Source organism: Poecile atricapillus, chromosome W (genome assembly GCF_030490865.1).
Source record: "Poecile atricapillus isolate bPoeAtr1 chromosome W, bPoeAtr1.hap1, whole genome shotgun sequence".
Taxonomy (NCBI): Eukaryota; Metazoa; Chordata; class Aves; order Passeriformes; family Paridae; genus Poecile; species Poecile atricapillus.
The window spans coordinates 20218488-20242874 of NC_081288.1; the positions used below are offsets into that span (position 1 = coordinate 20218488).

General features: G+C 39.7%; 1 protein-coding gene across 5 annotated transcripts in view; it reads right to left on the reverse strand.

Annotated features, from left to right (window-relative positions):
• Positions 1-24387, reverse strand: part of LOC131591836 (FYVE, RhoGEF and PH domain-containing protein 4-like) — a 101507-nt gene that overhangs the window by 16190 nt on the left and 60930 nt on the right. For all 5 annotated transcript variants that reach the window (XM_058862931.1, XM_058862930.1, XM_058862929.1 and 2 more), the window contains 5 exons: positions 20688-20852; positions 12395-12566; positions 8992-9481; positions 3422-3511; positions 1297-1442 (listed from right to left, as the gene is read on the reverse strand). In XM_058862931.1, the coding sequence (XP_058718914.1) occupies positions 1297-1442; positions 3422-3511; positions 8992-9481; positions 12395-12566; positions 20688-20852 (1063 nt within the window). The remainder of the gene's footprint in view (positions 1-1296; positions 1443-3421; positions 3512-8991; positions 9482-12394; positions 12567-20687; positions 20853-24387) is intronic.

The following is a 24387-nucleotide window of genomic DNA, read 5'->3' on the forward strand; positions in this document are numbered from 1 at the left end:
ATTTTAAGATTATGTCATGAATTTCATTTCAAATTACACAGCACTGACATAATGTGGTGTGAACTGTTTGTTCAAACATCTAAACTCCACTTCTCATGAACATGCACTCTGGTGTAGTCCAGACTTCATAATTAATTCATACTTCCTATCAGATTTCTTCAACTTTTGTTAAAAGAAATGGTTAGGTTTTACTTACTCAAGTCATTCTGCAGGGAACTTAAAGTGTAAGCTTTCCTATATTTCACAATGCTTACATTTTATTTTTTTCCATACATTATAGACTACACAGGGGTACCATGTGTTTGTGCATGGCAAGTATTCTATTTTCAAGAATCATCATTTAAAGGGGAATCATCTTACAAAGTCAGAAGATGTATAGCTGCTGTCTGAAGCACCACCTGTATGGTCTAATTTATTCATATATATCACAGAAAAGCAATTTTTCTCTTTTTTTTTTTTTTTTTTTTTTAACAATAAAGGAGTTATGTGATAGTGTAACTGGAAATTATGTATGCACAAACATTTGAATTCCTCATAATGAATTCTAGATAACATAGAGTATAGGAGCCAAACAAGTGCTAAGGTGAAATAACTAGAAGAAACTGTATTTGTAATTTATTTTTAAATGAGGTTATCCTTTTTCCCAAAGAGGGCAGGGAAGCAGCAATGGTTTGAGACTTTTTCTTTCTTTTCAAATACATAGAAGAGACCAAAAATGCATACACACACACCAAGGCAGGATAAAGATACTGCATCTGTGCATGATTATTACAGAGTATATTTACACCTATTCTATCCTTGCTGACTCCAAACAGAGGTCAAGAAATGCTGAGGGGAAAATGGTCCTGAAATACATCAGAGATGGATTTTAATTTCAAACAGAAAACTAAAATATATAAGAAGAAGGTGTCCCACCTTATTATGAAAAGCAGTAACAACAAAGGTAACTTTACTTCAGCATTACCATAAACCACATACATGTTATTTACATCAGCTTTGTATTCTGTGCAATGAATTCACCAGGTAGCACATAATTCGAGCCTGAACCCCTAATTTAGCAAAACATTTGCTCATGAGTAATCTCACTGGCTTCAATGAGATCCATGTCCTTTATTTTGAGCAAATGATGCAAGTCCTCTGCTGAGTCAGATCCTGAGGAAGAGCAGATGTTCTCTTACTCACAGTGGTTCTGGGGCCTGGAGAGCTTAATTTGAAGATACTTTCCCTACCTCAACCCTGCAAGAGTTTCTACAGACACAGTTTTAGGATTATATTAGCCAGTGAATTGCCTCTTACCATTCTTGCATTCGTTTCTCAAGTTCCGGAAGTAAGAATTTACTGTGGAAGGCGTTTATTGATGAAATGTTAGAAAATATTTTATTAATCACTTCAGGTGGAAATGAACCTCTGTTGGCTTCCTCAAGGAGTTTGGAATAGAATACCTGCAAAACAGAAAAAGAGCCCCAAACCTGTCAACCTATCATATTTAACCAACGGAAAACCAACTATCCAACCCTCCTGCTCCAGCTGAGGCAAGATTAATATTTCAATAGTAAACAGTAGTGATGAACTGATTCATTGCCTTTCCCTCATTGGAAATGAAAAGTTTCTCCTTCCCTTACACCCCACTTTCGTTCTTGTAAGCCAGGAGAGCGCTGCAGGCAGGGCTGACATAAGGAGAGCCAAACTGAAGCGGTGCCATTTTGGATCAGCTCCAGACATCCTGTCTGTTTTAACAGCTAGATCATCTCAGCTTTCCCAGTCTTCCAGTAGTATTTTCCACTCTTCTGTTCTTTGAAATTAGCATGATGTCTGATTACCATCAGCTGCAGCACTTTCCTTGAATGCTGTACCACCTTACCCTTTTGGAATCGAAGTAGTGGGCAGACTATGAGTGGTCCTCACATATTATTTTAAAGAACAGAAGGGACCCACTTCTGAGTGGACTATGTTCTCTTTTAAAAATAAATATAGTCTTTCTCCTTCAGTGGGCTCAACCTGACTAGGTGCAGCTACAAAATGTGCATCTGTTAATGTGCACATCACCAAAAAAATAGTGCTTTTGGAGAACTATTTTGGAGAACTATTGTCCCTCTGCCGCTCTCTCCCATGCCTGAACAGATTGCACCTCCCTGGAAAGGGCTTCACAAGTCTGGGTAAGGACTTGAAAAAGAAGATAAGAGTCTAAAGATAGGAACTTTGATCACCCCAAATCAGATAGCAGAAATGTTTTAAAAGCGAAAAAGCCATATACTGCCACATATACTCTAAAACACAGCCAGTTTTCTGCATTGCCAACAGGACAGTTAGTTACTCTGAAGATCATAAAGATTACACAACTTTTTAACCAAGTTTAGAAATTTAACAGTCCCTTCCCAGTCTTCTTCCTATCATTAGCAGCAGTTGAGCAGCTGTGTTTGAAACTCATTTTTCAGAATTCTCTCCAGCTAGTATCAGGAAAACAGACATAGCAGTAATGCACTTATGAAGACATCAAAGAAGATAGTTGTACATTACCCACCAGAAAAATCTATGAAGGAAGCAAACATCTTTTTTCCTTTTAAACTTCTCTAAATCACTTTTTTTCCTGCAATACTTTTGCTTTTAAAAGTCACCATATATCCATTACAATGTGGGTGTGCTGTGTAAATCCGCTTTCATGAGGACAATTACTTAGATCCCACCAAGCAGCCTGAACAACTATTGTATCGGTTGAGACTTTTTACTTTTCATCAATCTTTGTACAGAACTTCTGACCTGAGAAATTTAAAGTGTAGAGTCTGAGAAAAATATCCTGTACTAAGGCAATGCAAAGCTAGAGGTATTCAGGTAAAATGTAGATGTCTTATGTGGAAAGTAAACAAGACTTAGAAAGAAAAATCCTCAAGTGCAGACTTTTACATTTAAGAAATATCAGCTAGATCCTACAAAGCATGAGAGTCCAACCCTTCCATTGAAGGAACAGTCATTTCCGTTTCTAAATATTTAATGGGATAATAGAGGATATACTTTTTGGTATGGGCAACTTCTAGGCTCTTTGGGACTAAAGTAAAATTCCGATTGGGTGGTTTAAATTAGAAGGATTTAGTGATTTTCTAATGAGTGGGTGATTGCAGCATTCCCTGGAAGCCCATGGTTATCCATGCTCCTTGCTGGCTACCAGCACGATTTCTTATAGCGACCTCTCCACACAATGAGCATATTGCATTAATAACCACAAAATTCTAATACTCATTAAAAAACGCAGCATTCTTAAAATAGAAGCAAAGGCAAAGCCATGTGGCAACAGAAAATGACTGCCCGAAAATCAGCAAAATGTGAAAAACATGCCACATCTCATGTAATTTATACCCACACTTATGCATAGCCATTTGAGTGAATTCAAAGCAACACAATAAAATCAAATTCGAGAAAAATGTACCCCATCTAGGAGGTCAAGCCGGCTAACGTAGGCTTTTTCTGTTTGCAGAAGTTCATTGGCAATTTTGTGACGTTTCTGCTCGTCTGTCTCCTGGAGGAAAATAAGAGCAGCTCTTAGGATACTGAAGAAAACATACTTTAATAATAATAATAATAAATAAATTTTGAAAATAATTATGACTACTTTATAGTCCAAAACTGAAATACAAGTTTTACATTTAGTAATAAACACCGACTTTGACAAATACATGATTTCCCACAGTTTAATCAACACAAACAAAAGTCAGGGAATGTTAAAAACCAGTCAAATTGTGGAGCAAAATTCAAAGCCTAAAAGATTTAGTATTTTCCAGTTTGTACACGGATCTTTGCCAAAGCAGCAACTCCCTACTCAACAGATCTGCTCACATCCTGGTAACCACATACCACTGACCTTTCAGAGCTGGAAGAACTGATTTGCAGAGTAAGAGGGAACAGATGGGAGCACTCAGTGTTCACCCCCGCCCCATTTCAGAAGTTATTTGAACTGCGTGTTCTTTGCCCAACAAAATTATAGAAAAATGTGGTACAAAATGTTTTATGTTCACCAATACATTTATTGCTGAATAATTGTTGACTGCAATTAGAGGACTTCTTCATTAAGTCTTTATGGAAGTAATCTTTGCATTTTAAGGGAAGTTTTCATTTTAAAATCTTTTATTCCACAGAATATATTTCTGATTCTTCTGCTGAACAGAAACTTAAAACATTCACTCAATTTTCAACATTATTATAAATTTCAATATTATTATAAACAAAATATGTTATGATACATAATTATAAATTGCTGGGCAAAATTACTCCAAAACAAACAATGAAAGGACAGCCTTGTACAGTATCAAAACAGTAGGGAAATGCCTCAGGCTTGCAAGTGTCAGGCTCAACAAACTGACACTTCCATTACAAGATCCCTTCTCCAGATCTAGTGATAGTCTGTTCACATCTAACTACATCAGTCTTCCTGAAATAAATGACAGTATTATCACAGTGCTTATGGGAAACTGGTAATTGCTAGACAAACCAGAAAAATTCTTCATAAAAAAATAGAGAGTTTGAGAGAGTGATTTCTGATTTCAAACTGCACACTGCTTCCCACAAAAGTATAATAAACGTTTGCAAGTACCTTTACAAAAATTGCGTGAAGAATACCGAATATTAAAGTACAGTCTTATATTTAAAGGAGTTCAGTGCATTTTTCCCCATTTTAGTATTCAATAAGTATTCAAAATTTCAACGTATTTCAGTTCTAATCTGCAGTGCTCACAGTTGCACTGCTACATGGCAAACCTCCTCCCCAAAAGCAGGCTTTCAATAGTGACTTCAAAGCTGTTCATTAAATCTGTTTAAATCAGCATAACAGCCACAGTAACCTACAGAATAGTGTTTTAAGTGCTGTCAAGAGACATTGCAGGGAGCTGGAGGATTAGCTATTACAGCTACAGCTTGCTGCTTAGTGCAGCCATTTACAAAAGATCTCACATGTGGACTTGAGGCACAAAACCATGGAGGTTACTGGTTTCTCAGTAATTTTATTTTATTTTTTTCTCACCCCAGAACTCAACTTGCTCCCTGAAGCAGTGCTATAGAAGCAATCCATAGTTTTTAGAAGATTACTTGAACTAATTAAGAGAGGGAAAATCACGCATAACAAATGCCAAAAAATCACATTAAATGAGCTGAGCCCAGATTTCCAATCCTCTCAGTATCAACCTTACACATCTTCTTAATTCTTGAACCTGCATCTCCTTTCTACATCAACTGCACGACCTGACAGAGGGATCTTCTGTGTGGGGGAAAAATGCTCATCATGGATGAGTTATATTTTAATCACTGCGGCATGTTCTTATTCCAGCATAAGAACACCCACCTACAAGGTTAGATCAGTGCAAAAATAACAGAAAACTCTACTACTGCTTTTCTTTCAGCACGTCCTCAGGGGGGAAGCAGGGGGTGTTGCTGAGGGGAAGGCAACTTCAGGGAACACTAATTTCAAGGAACATTTCAAATGACAATCCATAACACATGGCAACTCAATATATAAAACCAAGCAGAAATTGCTAGTGTGCTGTGTGGAGAACGTTTACATTTACATTACACAGGTACATGATTTCAGCTGCAGACCAAAATATCAGGCATGTGAGAGACCAAGGGTTGCATCAGCAGGGACTGCAAACCTGAATCTCTATTCCACTGCTTACAGTAAATGTTTCAGCTGGATCTAGTTCTTTAGCACAAAGCTGCTCATCCTTTGAATAATTATATTATTGTGGATGCTTAAGAAATTATTATATGTAATTTTGAACTCTGAAATTAAGAAGAGGTGTGAAAAACGCTGGTGAAAGTATGAACTTTCTTATTATCATCCAAACCAAACAGGAGCCATCTCCTGTCAAGAAAACTGTACCTGCCAACAGTGATGTGTACGATTCATTCTTACTCAGGCATAGCCCTTGCCCTGAGGGCTTTGAAGGAATATATTAAACAACACAGACAGGGTGAGAGAAATAGAGTATGAACAAATATAATTTAAGTTACACTGTGCTTGTTTCTTGCATTTATGTATTTATATATCTACATCTTATGCTGAAGATACACAGCTTTGTTCCAGTTACTGTTCCTAAAGAAGACCAAAAAATGTAGAATCAAGAATATCTCAAGTCTTTCAACAGTAAAACATCTTTTGGCAGAGAATTAACTTTGCAAAACCAAAAATTTTACCCTGATTAAACTGAAAAATCACCTTACATTTTGAAATCCAGTATCTCCCACTGGTTTTGCATCTGAAACATCAGAGCCCCCAACACTATCATCAAATGAAGGCAACATACAAGGACTTTATTAAAGATGTTCAGTGGATTCTTCCCCATCTGTGGGATGCAGGCAGTCTATATCCCTGTTTTCTACCAGTCTCACAGCAAACACTGACACATTTGTTCTCCTGTCTTCAGTTAGCTGTAGAAGCAGATTCTCCACAAGATGTTACTCTGGAAGTTAATTGATTGAGATGTTCTTGTACTTATTCAGCCTCCGCAGTTTAGACAAACCAATTTTTATGACAGGAGGTGTTTCTGCTGCAAGGCAGGAAACTTTTCACTTTCAATTGTCTCTTTGTTTGTTATGATTGTGTTTCATTACTTTCAAACTAATTCAGTAAATAAGAGTAATAAGGGATACTCTGCTCTGGTTGTTTGGAGAAGTTGTTTCAGATCGCTGTCAAATTCAATAAATTTTGCTCAACTTTTTCCAGAACCTGCAATAATTGGTCTTTAGTCAGATCTACTAGTGATAAGTGAGGGGAGAATAATTGTAAGAGCAACACTATTTCAAAACAAGTCTTCGTTTCCAAGTCCAAAAAGTAATTTCTGCACTGGTATTGCACCAGTACCCAATTTAATTCACCCCTTCCAGCTGTGGATTTAGGATTACTTCTACTGTACATATACACATTTAGAGAGAGAGAGAGAGCACCACTTTCTGCTCTTCCCTGGACTAAGGAAGATGGCATGCAAGAGAGAAGATACTTTTCATCAGCATCAAAATACTTATATCAGACTCAGAGTTTGACTAAGTTTGACTATGATTCACACGCATCTGCTCCTTTTGCTTTTATTCAATTGTACTTACATTTTTAATCAAAAGGGCAGGAGAGTGCTGTTATCCTGTGCAGTACAACTTCAACTGGACTGCATCCCAGTTTTGATATTCTATAATGACTAAGTAGGCATTTAGCAAAATCACAGATTGTCTAATGCTCTTACTTCTTACCAGTGTGTGCCTGAACACAGAAACAGCTTAAAGCTCCACCAGAACTCTCCTGTTGCTCCTCATCCTTCTCCTAATCCAGACAGTAGGGCAGCAGCTATTTAGACCACCTCAGGGCTGATTTCCATCTCCAGGTTGCATTAATCCAAACTAAAACAGCGTTTGATTCTGTAAAGGGTGGTAGACACGCTTCTTAACCTCACTAGACTAAAGGGGAAGTCCTTGCTGCACAAGGTATCTCAGGAAGGGCTGCTGTGAGCCAGTTCAGTTTTACAGATTCAGTTCTGCACCAATGCAAGCTGCAAAGTCATCCTGCATGGGTTTCCTTTGGTTTTGTACCCTTCAAGCACCAGTGAACAATATACATCTAGTTACAGTCACATTACACCTCACAAGCTGACTCACTGTCAATATAAGACAGATCACACGTGCTGGTCCCAGCAGCTCAAAGACAGATTTTAATGAGATTGCTGCCATTAGTGTTTGCCCAGTTCCTTCCTGAACTTTAAAACAGAACTGCTTTCCTTTTCAGCTTTTTCCTGAAAATGCTGCCAGCACCTTACTGCGTGACTTGGATTCAAGCTTAGCATCGTTGCCTGCTGAGAATTCAGCACTTTACCGGCATAAAGAGGGGAAACGGGCATTACCCAAAAGGAGACAGAAACTCTGTGACAGGTGTGGCACATCAAAAGTGCCTTGGACTGCACCCAGGCTTATGTTTAGGTGGGGAACATAACATTCATTTATTACTGGGGAAAAAAACAATCCCTAAAAAAAGGAAGAAAACCCACCCAACCCATCACTTTCTTATCATGACCTAGGATATTTCATCCTATAATACATGAGAATTTGAGAGCTACCTTTCCCACTCACAGAATTTACCTCCAGGCACATGTGTGTGTGACCCCCAGCTATCCAAACTCAAGGCTGCACTCAGTTCAGCTCACCTCTGAACTGGTGCTGGCACACACCTGACCAGCAGTGAGGAGCTTTTCCAGCATCAGCTCTTTGGCTCTACAGTGAAGAGGAAAGCTGGAAGGGTCTGCCAAGCTCCCTCTGCCAAACAGGGGATGGTTGGACCAGAACTGTTAATCACATTTACTGCTTTTGTACAAGGAGGCGAGCTGCATAAGTAAACTTTTACAAGTGAAAAATATGCACCATTCTTCAGCAATTAATTTCCCAAGACAGATTTCCTTCCACCCACTTATTTTGCTTAAGCATTTAAAACCTCCCTTACAAAGGAGCTCAAATTCATCATGGTTTAAGTTCTCCTTGCTAAAAAGTCATATATTTAGTATACCCTGCACATTGCATCTATCTGATCACTAGCAGATTGCCACTGCCTTTCCAGCTTTGACTTGACAGCTACATCCAAGTTAGGGATTCACACAACACTTCTGCCTGAAGCTCTGTCGTTGCAGTTTACCACACATGGCATTTTATTACATGTACACCACTAACATGTGTCCCTTGTAGGCTGACACAGCTGAAGCATGGTGCTAAACAGGCATACACATTTGAGTTTCACTTTTTATAAACTTCAGGTAACTAACGGGAAAGAGCCAAGGGGATGAGGAGAAGAGCAAAGGAGGGGAGAGTGTGGGAAAAGGGAGGCAAAATATTTTTTCTTGTATTTTTTCAGAGGGAAAATAACCAAAATATTTTCAATTTCTCACCTGATCCTGGAAGCTTATTTTTGTAAATAAAAACCTAGAGAAAATAAAAAAAGTAGCAATAAATCAGGAATGAAACCATTTCTCTCTTTACCTTTGTTTCTACAGGTTGATCTTGTTTACTGCTTTCCTCAGCTGGTTCTTCCTTGACATCAGTGTTAATTTCTAGAGTTTCATTTTCGGATGGGAGCAGCGTGTCGCTGCTCGGAGTCCTGTGGCAGCTGTTGAGCAGCTGCTCCTCGCAGGCAGGCACACTTTGCAATGACTCTCTGCGAGCACTTTCTCCTTCCCCGTTGATCAAGCTGCCGTCCATGGCATCCTCTGGGAGTGGGGTGGAGACGGCCGAGCCTCGGTCCGGCAATCGCCGGTCCTCATCCTCCGGCTGGTCTTGTGCTACGACGACGCCGTTGGCCGTGGGCAGCTGTGCAACCTGAGTTTTGTCAGTGTCACTGTTTCCCTGTTTCTGTAGTGAGTGCTGGGAGGGGAGTTTTGGCTGAGGTGATGGTGTGGACCCATATCTTCCTTGAGATTTAGTCACATGGAGAACAGAGGAATCTTTCTTCAAATCACTAGGATTCAGGGAGCTAAAAACACCAAGCAAACAAAACATTGATGAGAGAAGAGTTAAACATGGAGTTATATTAAATCCTGGTATGGGAAATAGGAGAGTTGCACCATATAACCAATTCCTCCTCAAGAAATCTTTTCTTTCCTCTGTTAATATTAGGAAGTTCTGAGACCTGAAATGCATTAAAGCACTTACGAACAAGCTTCTCTTACTAGAAACCCAGAGCTCTGCCATTTTTGAGCCATTGCATCCCTATGTGTCTTGAATCCCATGCGTATGGGAGATTTCAATTGGATATTAGGAAAAATTTCTCCACTGAAAGGGTCATCAGGCATTGGAACAGGGTGCCCAGGAAAGACTTTGAGCCACCATCCCTGGAGGTGCTTAAAAGGTGTGAAGACGTGGCATTTGAGAACATGGTTTAGTGGTGAATTTGGCAGTGATCTGGCATCTCTTGCAACCTGAATTTTTCTATTCTTAGCTCCATGAAACAGAGCAGGAAACCAAGAAACTGATAGATGAAGCAACTTGCCCAAAGTGTCCCAGAAGCTTATTGGCAGAAATGGAGCAAGACTCATGGTTTCCCAAGTCCTAGCCCACTGCTTAAACTAACAAGTAGTCCATTCCCTAACAGCTCTGTAATTATTAAAAAATTAATCAAACACATTCAAGAACATTTAGCATCCCTTTCCTTAATTCAGAATATTACATGAGGAGCTTTACATGTGTATCTCATTTCTTCTCTAGTTTCCTTAGTTAGCAATGTCCTTTTTTCATGCTGCATCTTTTCTTAAGATCTTTTTCCTCTGAAATTTGTCTCTGGTTTAAACACATTATCTCTTCTTCCTGATTGTCCTCTATGGTCCTAGTATGGATCTCCATCTTCTGGAAGGATGAAAACTGCTTTCAAACTGTACTTTTACTCCTCATTTATAGGATACATTACACCAATGTTGCATACTCTGCACTTTTGTGCACAGAGATCAAAAATAGCTTAGACTAGCTTTATCTTCTTCCATCATATAACAAAAAAAAGAATTAAATCACTTTTTTTAGTCATGTAAAGACTATGCCTTTTTTAAATTAAATAAGCTTAACTCCAGGATAAAATTAATATACATTTTTAAATTGCCTGTACAGAGTAAAGAGATGTAATTAACTTTCTGCCATGCCTGCATGCTTGTGGGCTGTACAGACTAATGAAAATAAGTTATTATAGTTGACAATCAAAGTTTGCAGTTCATGAACATGCTACCTAGCCATTTCAAGATCACTATTAAAACTGAAGTTCAGCTTCACAGAAGACACACTTTGTGAGTTGAGCTCATTCAAAAAAATAGGAATTATCTCCACTGCCAAAGCAGGATAATCCAGAACTCAGCGTGCTAATCATAGAAGTTTCTCATAAGCAGAGATCATAAATGAGTAGAATTTAGTCATAGGACAGATATTACTGGTGTACCTGATAAATGATGTTGCCCAAAAACAACTCAGCCTCCCATAGTCCACAAAATGTCTCTCCTTGTAAAGGGCTATCAACAAGAAAGTTTTCTTTCTTTCTTTCTAGCTTCCTCTCATTGCATAATATGGAAGACGTTCCTGCACAATGCAGCAGGCAGGTCTAGGAGGAAGATATGTACGGCTCGGTGTAGGGCACAATGAACCTGAAGAGTTTTCTTTCAGAAAGGAAATTTTTTTTTATATAAGGATACTGCACTGTTTAAAAAATGGGTGATGCTCTGGAGAAAGACTGGAAAACAAAGTGATAGCAGGATTGGAGACCAGTGCTAAAAGAATTCACAGAACCCCCAGTGCTGCAGTAATCTCTTTTTCCCATCTCTGAGCACCTGTCATGACCAAGTGCAATTAAGTCTCTGCCTAATGACAGAAGTCTCTTGCAGATGAGGCTCTAAAATAATTTCTATTCCAATGGAAAAACACACGTTTGCATTTGCAATGCTCAGCTGCTTCCGTAAAAGGGATTAAATTTCACCCATCTTGAGGGGAGATTCTTTCACAGAAAGCCCTGTTACTCTGGCTCCACAGTAGGTCACGCATTCGTGTACTCTGATGTACATCATGCATTCATTACCACAGGGGACATCCCTCCAGAACTCCAATGTCTTAAGGAAACATGAAAAAAACCAGATCCAAAACTGCTCCTGGACTGTTTCTTGAGCTGTTCCTCTGTCATGAGCTTTCTGGAAAGTCGCTCTCTTTATACAGAGCAGATACATTGGAAATGTCTGTTTCAGAGTTTATAATGTAACTACTTAGAGATGCATCACATTCATCGAATTAAAGACACCCAAGAAACACCATTTTGTGAAAGCAGTGTTCACAGTGGCTCTTTTTTCCCCCAGATTTCCAAATGTTTCCCATAAACCACAGAATCAAAACTCAAGAACACTGAGCTTTTCCCCCCAAAATCACCAATTACTACAAATCATGCATTTAGGGAATGCATGCCATACCACTACAAATAATTTGTAGTGTTCACCGTCTTCACATGAATGAATTAAGAAATAAAGACAGCATAAAATTAAAACTACTATTTCCGTTTTTTCTATTCACTCATAAAAGTATTCTTTTCTTCTTCAAGAACCAAAGTGTTTGATATTACCTTCAATATTAAACTTATTTCAAATTGCTGACATTTTCCAGGTTGTTTTTGAAATGCTACAAGGTTTTTTTGGGTTTTTTTTAAGGAAAATTAGGCCTAACACCTTGTGAAAAAGCACACCTCGTAAAGCCAAATATGCAACTGGCTCCCACAATATCAAACCACATGCAGTTTTGCCATCAAGTCCTTCAGCAGGGATAGGAGTGAGCCCTAGAGCAGAACCAACATTCTTCCTCACAGCTTCAAGTTCCAATAATCCCGACACAACAAACAGAATCACAAACCAATTCAAATTCTATTACGTACCTGCCTCCCTCGAAACGGTTGATGAGATCTGACACTTTACTGGACTTTTCCTTTGTGACACTAGGAACAGCAGCAGGTGTCTCTTCCTCCATTCTTGGTTTCTGATTTGTTAAAGCTTTATGCCTAGGGGTTTGGTATGTTGCCTTCTGCAGATGAATTGGCTTTGGAGGCACTGCAAACAACAACAGCAACAAAAAAGCAATTACTCATATTTCTTTGAACATGATCATAGCTGTTCATGGAACATGATCATAGAATGCTTTAGGTTGGAAGGGATTTTAAAGATCATCTAGTTCCAAACCTCCTGCACCTTCCACCTTCTGCAAGACCAGGTTACTCTCACAAATGAGATTTTTGCATAAAGAACTTATTGCAGCAATGAAAAAGAGATACCCTTAGATTTAATTAGCTGCTTTACAAATACAGAGCCTTCATATAATTCTCTGTGCACTGTTTGGTGTTAGGGATCTTGTTACATTTCTTAACTAAAAGCTGAACCATATGCTATCTTAACCAGCTAGAAAATTAGGGAGTTTTCTTGTCCATGTGTTTTTCTTTATAGTGTACTGTAGGAAATACATGTGAGAGGTTTATGACTGCAGGTTTTTTAACAAAAGAAAATTAAGCACAAACGAAAGAGCCATACTGTGGAGCTCAAGAAAGAGATTTAAATTGCTGCCCCAAAACTGATGCTCTCATTCTTTACCTTATCCCTTGCGACCTCAATAACAACCATCAGTAGGAAAGGTATTTGCCTTCAGCTTTAAAATTCCCTTACTCACTGAACCTTTGTCTAATTATACTGCTGAAAACCTTCCCCCCTGAAAACATTTTTTTTTTACTCTTGCTTTTTCCCCATCCTTACCACAAGTCCTTCTAATTAGACTGCTAATGATCAGCCACTGTTTAATACAGCAGTGACTAGAACACAAAAGACAAGGTGACACATAAAGCAATTAAAGTCACAGCACGAAAATCTTTAAATTAACTTTAAGCAACCATGAAGCATTTGTGGGCAACAAAAGTACATCACAGACTGGGCCCAAATACATTCCACATTGGAGCAATGAATGTCCAGCTCCATCAAAAGGAGAGACTTAATGGAAAAGCACCTTAATTCCTGAGAACACAACTCTGTTCACTCCCACACACATCCCCAAAGCATACTGTGGGAGCAGTGAAAGCATTTGATATGAAATTGGAAAAAAATATTGAAAGGCAGGCATGATTTGGAGCAGGCAATAACCTGCCAGTGGAAGCAGTGGCCCAGGGGCTCGGGCAGTGCCCCACAGGCACCCCATTCCAGTGGGGCACAGGCACTGGCCCTCCAGCAGCTACAAAGACCTGCCAGTGAGCAACCACGAAGTGAAGGAGGATTTGAATTGGGTTTAGGAATCACATGCCATTTGTGGTAAGGAAAAAAGGCCCTAGTACAGGATACACAATAGATGAATGTGGAAAAGCCTTGCTCCTTGCATTGCTGACACTGGAGTATCTTCCTAACTTACCCTGGAAAACCCATGCACCACAGGAATGATGTTAAACCCTACCAACCAACATTTGAAAGGCATGTTGAAACAAATCTTGCAAATATACTAATCATAGATGGTGATAAACTAGAAACACTCTATTAAGGGCAATTTTTCATTTCTTCCCTTCATTAAATTTATAGGTAATACAGGAGGCAATATTTGTCTGTGTTTCCAACAGCCTAATTGCAGTTAAGTGGGATTGCAGGAAAAGTACCATGAGAGTACTGTGCAGAAATGAATTTACCACAAAAAGCTTTAGACTTCAATCATATCAACTGCAAAGGCTGATAGATAAAATAATCAGAGCGAGAAGGAAGACAATTACTGTAGGTCAGATGCTTTTACTGCGCACATGTGCACCCTCAGCCCTCGGAAGCTTTATTATTGATTAACACATGCAAAAAAAGCAAGTTTGGGGAAAGATGCAGTACAGAAAGATGACTCAGAATGCTGCTCTTTTGAAATAGTTCCTTTGCAACCCTGAAGCAAGCAGATTATTAAATTGTGCAACTGCTTCAGTGTCTGCAGTAGCTGCAGTCCCTCCTGAGAAGCCCCGTGCAGCTGCCTGGCCGCAGCTGCAGTGCAGTGGAACGGCTTTCCCCACATTCCCTCTTCTCAGGGAGCTCGGGCAAGGCCTGGCAGAATTAGGCCAGCGAGCATCAGATAATTGTCCAAGCACTGAATAGCTCGCTGTGCAGACAAAGGCCATGGGACAGCTGAAAAAAGGAGACACAAGCAGGCTGGGGAAAAGCAGGACACATAATTGGTCATAGGCACTGCCATCCCCTCGGGGAGGAGGTGGACAGCAAAGGGGACACGGAGTGGCTTTGCTGACCAGCACCACAGCAATTTGTAGGAACATTTCTTGCTCTTGCAATGGACTCTGTGTAACCACCTGTCCTGTTAATTCTCTTATGCAATGGACTCATACATTTCTTCAATTCTGTGCATCTCACAAAACGTTAATATCCTCACAAGGATATATTAAAACTGCTAAACTTGAGGGAATTAATGTCCACCGATAAAGCAGAAGGAATTAGTTGGTAGCTATTTTTATACTGGATCCACTGGGACAAAAATCAAATTCTAGGACATTTTGTGGAAGTGTCACACACTTTTGCAGCTGTTACTGAAAAACAACAGCTAAGCAGCATTTACATATGGCAATCAATGAGGAATCTCTTGTCAAACTGGACAATCCCCATATACTGAAAATCCCTGTAATGTCTTCAGATGAGAACCACAAACCAAACAGCCAATTCACTGATGCAAAATATTTTATTCCTTACTCCGTATCAGCACCTGGCAGTCAGCATTTCCCCTACCAGCTGCTTCTGTAGTACTGTATGGTTCAGAAATAGTTGCAGTGGAGAAAGAATAGTCACAAGATCAATGGAAAGAAAAGAATCAGTAGTGTAAAAAAAAAACCAAACCAACCCACAACCCTCAAACCTTCCTGTAAGGTCAGCCTTGTTAACAGGGATTATGGAAAGCAAATTCCATTAATTCTCTCCTCAATGTACTCCTGCAGTGTTTTGCTTTAATCAGATTATTTTTCAGTGTGCGCAGAGCAAAGATCTTAAGGAAAAAAAGAGAAAAGACTGGCCTATTGTAGTAACCTGCATAATACAGAGCTCTGTTTGAGTCTATAAATACTCTTGTCTCTGTACTGTAGAATTCTGAGCTCATTAGGAGATACGAACTGCTTATTCTGCCCAAAGAAAACCCTTCCATATACTGAGGTAGTCCATACTGTACACCACTAGCCAAAATCAAGATACATGCTGCAGTGCCTAGTTGTGCATTCAAGTTTGCATATATACATAAGGAAATGTCAGGTAATGCTATATAAATGACTCCAAAGGTACAACCACCTTTGCAGACTCCAAAGCATATCAGCAAAGGTCATTTATCTCTTGTCTTAGAAAATATAATGTGTTCAATGGTTAAAAATGCTGCTATGCCTTGACTCGATGAAAATGAAGTTAAAAGTTCCTGTGGTAAGCAGCTACAGCTCTCCTGGCTGAGTCATCGATCATCACCTCCCTACATGCTCCATCACCTTCAGGAATATCAAATGAGCACTGCTGAATAGATGACAAAGATTTATACTCTTAGGAACAACATGAAATCACCAGTAACCTAAACTCAGCAGAAAGAGAGAAAAAATCCTCTTCTCTTTGAGATGTGTGTTTCTGCATTTTTAGTTCACCACACAAGAATAATCTTTCAATAGTATATCAAGTGAGAAGACAAAAAATAATCAGATGTATTTTGTTCTCTCATTAGTCTTCTTCACAGAGATAATTTGGGCATTTGTCAGTTTTGTTGGTGAGAAACTGTAGCAGGTTTCTTAAAGGACACCAAGACTGGAGTAGCCTACGTAGGAAGTTTTAGTTCAATTCACCTTTAACTGCACAAGTTTCATTTGCCAGGGAAGTACAGTCTACACCTCTGACTTCTAAGAGGTCTCTCAGCTTTTTTAAGCCCAGGCCACTGAAAACTTTTAACCACAGACTATATAATAGCTGAGAAAGGAAGACAGGATTCATGCTACACACAGGCAGCTAAAACTGACTGCTGAAGTCTAAAAGTTGAATCTGTTGCATCCTTATCATTTCACAGTAGCACAAACCAGGACATCTTTTAGAGTGGAAATTCACCTCCAACCCAAACAAAAATTCCTCTTCAGCCTCAGCAGGAGATTCATAAGTACTCCTAGGCTCTCATTAGAAAAATTTAAATGAGCAACTGATGCACAGTCTTGAACTGACAAGACACTTCACTGCTTTGAAGAAGTGTTGGCATTTCCACATATTTTGCATCCTACAATAAAACTGCCTGCTACAGACAGCAGTTTCAGTGCCCAGTATTTAGCAATTTGGCATCATAAAAAAATGGATGCAAGAGGTTCAAAGAGCAAGGAATAGAGGAAACTAGAAAAAAGGGTCAATTTTCACATGCCACTCTACGTGAATTCTGCTATTGCAAGGTTCAGATCACTACCCATATATTTGTAGGTAAGGGCAAATTTCAAATTATTTAACAATTTTCTTCATCTCTATGGTTCGTATTCGTACTGGAACTTGGTAGCATATTTTGCCATTTCCACTGACTGCCTCCAGTCTGGATTAACCCACTTTATCAGGGACTGATATCACTGCATTAGTGCAAAGGCAAAGCACCACATCCCACAGCTGGTACAGACACACAGACTGTGACTGCTTTGCTCTGCAGCCCCGAGTCCTTTGCTCAACTCCCTCACTGGCTTTCAGCCAGTTTCAGGCTGCGCTCCAAATTTGCTCCAAAGATTTTCCCGAATCAAACCCTGCTCCAGACAGAAATCTGACACATGAATTGCTGAATTGTTGATGGAAGGATTTATTGGGGAACAAAAATTGATGGAAGGAATTATTGGAGAACAAAAAGCCTGCTTTTACTGATAGTGTATCAGACAGGTTTTTTTCCTCCTTGAAATGCCAGGGGGAAAAAATGAAAATTAAAAGAAAGAATTTTATATTGGATTGCGTGAAGAAATTTATTCACTTGACCTAGCTACCCCGAGTGAACTGTTTCCAAATGCTTAAACTACTTCTCAGAGACCAAGTACAGATAAAAGTACAGGGTTCACTTGAAGTGCAAGATTTTGAACATTTTTCCTCAATATCAAAGCTCTATTTCCCTTAATAAAGCAAACTTTACTGAAAATGGCTGTACCACACTTGCAACCCAACCTCAAAGCCATGTCTATATCTCTCATTTTAGTTATTTTGGTGGGTTAGATGAAGGTGATTTTGCAGTTAGTTCCTCCACAACCATATCCAATTGGGCATTACAATTCAGGTCTGTCATCTTGTTTCCTTTCACTATGAAAGGCTACTTAGTATTTGCATGACTACAACAATCATATGGAAAAATGTTTCCTGCTGCTATAAACCAAAAATGTTTCTGCACTTCCACATGAAAGCCTTTTAATAAAATAGTGGCCACTTTTAAACCAATAAACCAGAGCCTAGTTTGCTTAGAATATTTAGACTCCCAAATGCCTCTCTCATTAATTATGGGGTTTTTTGCTTCAATTCAATAAAAAGCCAAACAAAAGATAAACAAAAACTTCCATCTGATGCATATACTTAATATTAATAAATGGAGAGCGACCCATGAACAAAGGAGACACAAAATACTATTTACAACAGTATAACTGAATTTCATCCACACAGCTGCATTTCTTAGACTACAACACTATTCCTGGCTGCAGCACATTTTGAAGTACACCATATTGACAAACAAAAGGAAACATGGCTAGGAAAGAGCAACAGCAGCTGTGTAACTTGAATGAATGGGGTCCAATAATATACAACTCCTAATTTATCTAATAGCTAAAATTTTATAATAAGTATGTTGGCTTTGCTTTTGAAAGGCTTAAAATCTTTTTATTGATAGCACATTTCTATTTATCCATTAACAATTTCTAAAATATTTTTCTTAGGAAGAACACATGTTCTCTTTGCTGTAGAGAATTCATTTCAGAGCTCTAGGAAATGGTGCAGAAAGGCTTCTCAGATAAGTAATGCTTACATATGACTGGCAAAAACAATTTAGTGTAGTTAACAATACTGGCAAATGTTCTGTAAAAACAAACTACACCAAAAAAGTAGATCTTTATTTTGCTCTCATTCTCCTGAAGTAAACAAAACTTTCTTGACACCTCAAAAAATTTCTTCCTGCTCTCAACTCTAAGATGAACTCAGGACTGATCCAAAATTCCCATTGTGTGATACAGATATTTTTGACTCCACTACATGATGACTCTGTGTGATTCCAGTTTCTGTACTTGATTTAGATGTGCTCTAGTACTAGGCTTGTGTGACCAGGTTTTGGTAGCTGGGGGGACCACAGGAGTGACTTCTGTGAGAAGCTTCCAGAAGCTTTCTCCATGTCCAACAGAGCCAATGCCAGCCAGCTCCAGGATGAACCCACCACGGGCCAAGGCTGAGCAGAGAAGGGAGTGATAATACATTTGAGAGGGGGAAAAAAAGTTATTGCACAGACATGATTGTGCTCAGAGAAGAAAGGAGTGACAATATGTGAGAGGAACAGCTCTGCAGACACCCAAGCCAGTGCAGAAGAGGGAGCAGGAGGTGCTCCAGGTGCTGGGATTCCCTCACAGCCCCTGGTGCAGCCCATGGAGAGGCAGCTGTGACCCTGCAGCCCATGGAGGGCCATGGGGATGCAGAGATCCACCTGCAGCCCGTGGAGGAGACCCATGGAGGAGTATGTGGATGCCTGACAGGAGGCTGTGACCCCATGGGAAGCCCACACTGGAGCAGGCTCCAGGCAGGGACCTGCAGACCCAGAGAGAGAGAAACTCTGGAGCAAGTTTGCTGGCTGGGCTTGTGACCCTGTGGGGGACCCATGCTGGAGCAGGCTGTACCTGAAGGACTGTAGCCTCCACTCATGCTGGAGCAGCTCATGAAGAACTGTAGCACACAGAAGGACACAGGCTGGAGAAGCTCATGGAGAACTATCTCCCATGGGAGGCACCCTAAGCTGGAGCAGGGGAGGGACTCCCCTACCTGAGCAGTGACCGAAACAACCTGTGCTGAACTGACCATAACCCCCATTCCCATCTCCCTCTGCCACAGGGGAAAGGATGCAGAGCCTGGGAATGAGGTTGGGGTGGAAGGGAAGATGTTTTTAAGATTTGTTTTACTTACCATTATCCTGTTCTGGTTTTGGTTAATAATTAATTCAACACTTTTCCCATGACAGCAATCAGTTTGTGACCTTCCTCTGTCCTTATCTCAACTCAGGAGCCTTTTGTTATATTTTCTCTCCCCTGTCTATTTGAAGAGGGGAGTGATAGAGCAGCTTTGGTGGGTAGCTGGCATTCAGCCAGGGTAGGCCCTCTACATCTATTTTTCTGTAAGTAATTCTCATTTCTGTCTTATCAGCACTGTGTCTCAGAATCCAATGCATTGGGCAGCATTGTGATGTGTGTCTTCTAAACTCACTCTCTTTTTTTTAACTTTTAAAATTATCAAAGTTCCTATTGCACAGTCGCCTCTAGAAGATATCAGTCCAGATTTGATTTGAACTCAAGATTTCTGGAATGTAGTGACTCAGCTACAGCAGAATCAACAATATCACTGAGAAGACCACATAAAAAGATGGTTTGAGTCAATGTTTATATTGATTTTATATATGTATAAATTATACATAGATAGTTATACATATATACATATAAAGTGTGTATATATGAAGTATGTATGTGTACATATACATACACATATACATATATATACAGGTTGATCTGTTTGGCTTTTAAAAGTGAAGGTATTATATGGACAGAGACAGAAAGAAGGGAAATCTAATTCTACTCTGTGTACATTAATGTCAACTTTTGGTGCACAAACATGAAGTTCCCATCTTTCCACATACTCCTGCAGGAAGGCTCCTCCCAATCTCTGCTCGAACTCCAAAGACCCTGAATATCTTCCCACCACCCCTGCCTTGAAGCCACTGTCAAACACTCTAGTTTAAGAACAGTGTCCAAACCTCCCAGCTCAAATACAGCAATACTTTTGAAAAATAAGCCAGAAATTACAGAATCATAAGGCATTTACAGAACATTTCTATTTCAGCAGAAAGCTTCTGCCCCATGGTTTTCTCTCCTCAAATACAGCTCTCTCAAGGTGCTCTGTTGCTCTCAGAAGTCTGAGAGAACAACTTCCCTAACAAAAATATTTGAGAGTGCTTACCTTGTGGCTTTGGACTTGAAGCTGAACGTGGGGACTGTTTGAGTGGCACACTTCCATTTATTCCCTGAGCCGCTTCATTGCGTACATTCTGCTCCACAAGCCTGGCTGTGGCACTCACTGCACAAACTCTAGACAGTATTAAGGGCTTTGGACAGATGCTGCTGCCTGAAAAATAAATAGATACTAAAGTAAGAAACGGGACTGAATATAGGGTAGAATGACTACAAGAACATTTATGAGAGTGCTAACAATTCTCTACAGAGAATATTAAAATACTTCAGAGTGTCTCGTCCTAAAAACACTCTGCCTTTCACTGAAATTTGTTATGTTGTTTAAACTTTGAAGAGTTGGATATTAAGAAGATATTTCTGTGATTACCCTAAACCCTTCTATAGGAACATGACAATATCCAACAGACTTTTTTCCTATTTGAATTGTTGATTGTTCAACAGAACTGTAGAAAACCAGCAATTTTTTTCAGCTGTTCTATTTCTGCATTCAAAGTGTGTTTATATTCAGAACATTTATTTCATTACTGATGGAAGGATCCAAAAGTCAGCTAAATTAATTGCATCTTTTTTGGGTAGGAAAGGGCTCTATTATAAGTATTAAAAAAAAAAAAAAAAAAGAGCACAGGACAAAGCCAGCTGACTCTTTCTTAGCAGAATGGAATTAATTCTAATTCACAGGATCAATATGCTGTTATTGATAAGACATGTGGAAGAAAATATAAAGTAAAACATATTCAAACAATGGAAACTGCAATAAAAACATTTATTAGACTATGACTACAGAAGCTAAAACCACGCACTCTAGTTTTGGGGCATAAAAGCAATTGGTCCTCTAAACACAATCAAACACCTGAAAGAATAATATGAAGGACTGAGATGCCCTTAGGTCAGTATCCATTTTCCTCTTAATAAAAAAAATAATTCACAACATTTTTGTGGGAGGAGCAAGGAAAAGGAGAAAAGCCCATTTATCGAGGTGGTGTCATAATTATTTTCATTCTTAAAAGAATATTTGGGTAGAGTTTCTGTGCCTCTATTTACTGTTGCTGTTTCCACCCATTCCATTTGCTTGCCTTTGCTGGCTTTTTCTCTGCACGTTTCCATAAAAAGCAAATCCAAAACCCATTCAATCATTTCATAAAGTGATCTTACAATATCTTCTGAGCAACAACTGGTCTGCAGAGTTTGGACCTCCTGACCTGATCCAACTCCCTCTCCCAGTGCAAAATCCACCCACCCACCTCTACTAGCTACAGCCAAGCCTGCTCTTAGAACAGAAATGGAAAGGGATGCTACAACTATTCTTCTGTGCTGCTTAATGGTTCTTCAGCACTTTCTGGATTCCAACAATACTTTCAAGTACTAATTCTTTATTTCCTGGAAGCCTATTTTTCCTGTTAAACACTGAGGTCGCCTTACACCCAGAGGCTGCCTCCACCAACACAGATTCCTGCAGAGGTCCACAGTGAGACCAACAATCCATGCTACCAAAGCCCCAGTACTCAGGTGACAACTCATGCTCAACACCCACAGCAGCAGCACAGCATCTTTCCCTCTTCCAGCTCATCCGAGTAGCAAGGGATCTCCCAAGAACATAAAGGTGGCTGATCCAGAGTGATGAGGATAATCTAACAAAGCCCCCAACCTACAGAAGCATCTCAGATTCCTGTGATCTCAGGCAGAGATTCCTTGACTCTGTTTCCCTTGGTATCACTCCCATCCACAAAAAAGTTGTGTTGTACTACAGCAGTGAGAGCTCTGTCCCACATCATTCCTCAAAGCCTTACAAGGTACTTTAGATACCATATCTGTCTCTTCTGTGGAGCTGGGAATACTGAAAGCTCTTAGAAAGACCAAGCTGATGGTACAGAGAGTTGTACCACAAAAGTTTTCCTTGTCTCCACCAAAGAGTTGACAAGCTGGATTTCCCTTTACTACAGAATCCCATGCAAGTACAACTTGTATGGATTACATTTTGTATGTACAATTATATGTACATTTTTATATTATTATTATTTATATAATATTTATATTTTTACTGTTATATATATTAATTATATGTACAATTTCTATGGATATACAAATGTAGCAGTTTGCACTCAAACTGGGCAATCCTAAATTCAGAAACAAATTTAAGAAGAGTAACTCCTGTGAGATCAGTAAGTTGCACAAATTGGGTAGGCAACTGCACACAATTTATAAATCTATATTCAGATCATTTATAAGTTTGCAATGAGGGTCAAAGTGTGAAGCCCTAGACCTTTATGAAAACTAATTACCTTGCAGATTTGTCAGCCAACGTGCTGCAAAAATCCACAGCTCCCAGAGTGCAGCTCAGTAAGGGGCACTGCTGTGTCAATTCTTCAGGCCAAGGCTAAAAATCTCCATTGAAATGGTACCTTATTTATTAAAAGGATTTTCCTAAGAAAATGAGGTTCTGCTGTGGTCAGAATAGGAACTTATTTTGCACACACAGCTTTATCAAGGCACTGACGTCTGTTGAAGGTTATCGCTCACGATCACGTAACACCGAGCCGAATACAGAGCTGCTGCTGAGAACAGAGCTGCTCTGTGGTCGGCCACAGTCCCCCCTCCTTGTCACCTTCTGCTCCAGCTTCTGCTTCTGGCTACTCCTTCCCCTGGGCCAGCAGCAGCCCTTGTTGCACTGCACCATGAGATGAGCAGCACACTCATGGCAGGTGGAAGCTGGAGTGCATTTTGGATGGGTTTGACCTCACAGCTGCCCCAGCACTGCTGCTGGCACAAGGGAACAGCTGGGAATATGGCTGGAAGGGCAAAGGACAGCTCCTCTCAGCAGCAGCAGCCCTTCCTTAGACCTGCCTGATGAGATCATTTCAACACAATCCCAGTTCCTCAAGCAGCTGTTCAGACTTTCATTCTGCTTGGTTCACACATGCATACACACAGCCTTAATACAAAGACCAGCAAAATCTGAAACAGCTGAAAACAAATCTTTAATGCAAAAACATTACGTGGCCTTAAGAATCAATTTTGTTGTCAGCATCACACAGTCCCCACCAGACTGGCAAATATTATTTGCATTCAGTGAGCAAAAGCCATTTTGTAAAGCTCATCTGCTGTAATACAGAATGGTAACACAAGCAACAGAAAAGAGTGCTTGTTTAGAATTGGATTTTTGCAACTGCTTACAGGAAACAAAAGCTCCAAGAGGTGTTCTGATTCAAGATGTGCTCTGGCTCCACACCAACAACTCAGCACATGGGGGTGTAGGGAAACAGAGAGACATCAAATTTGTTATTGGTACAAGCCATTAAATAAATTCTCCTTCCTCTGTGGGAGCCACGTTTGCTCAAGGTGGACATTTAACCTATATTTCAAACCAGTGATTTTGTTAATTGTGTTACGTCCTCAAGCCATGTAAAGCTGGAATGGTAAAAGGTAACAGTAATCCAGCCACAGCATATTTCTGTACATAACTGAGTATTCAAAATTCTCTGGGCAAAAAGCATCCTTTAACATCCATGGAAATCTGAGCCCAGTTTCTAGGCAATGAACAATACCACCTTTCCAGGTGATGCAGACAATAAAATTGTGGCAGAAACACAAACCTGAGATGAAAATTCCTGTATACCTAGTGTATTGTATGCAAGTGTATTGTAATATAATAATACATTTTGTTATAACAAAAGCCCAAAACATGCAATATT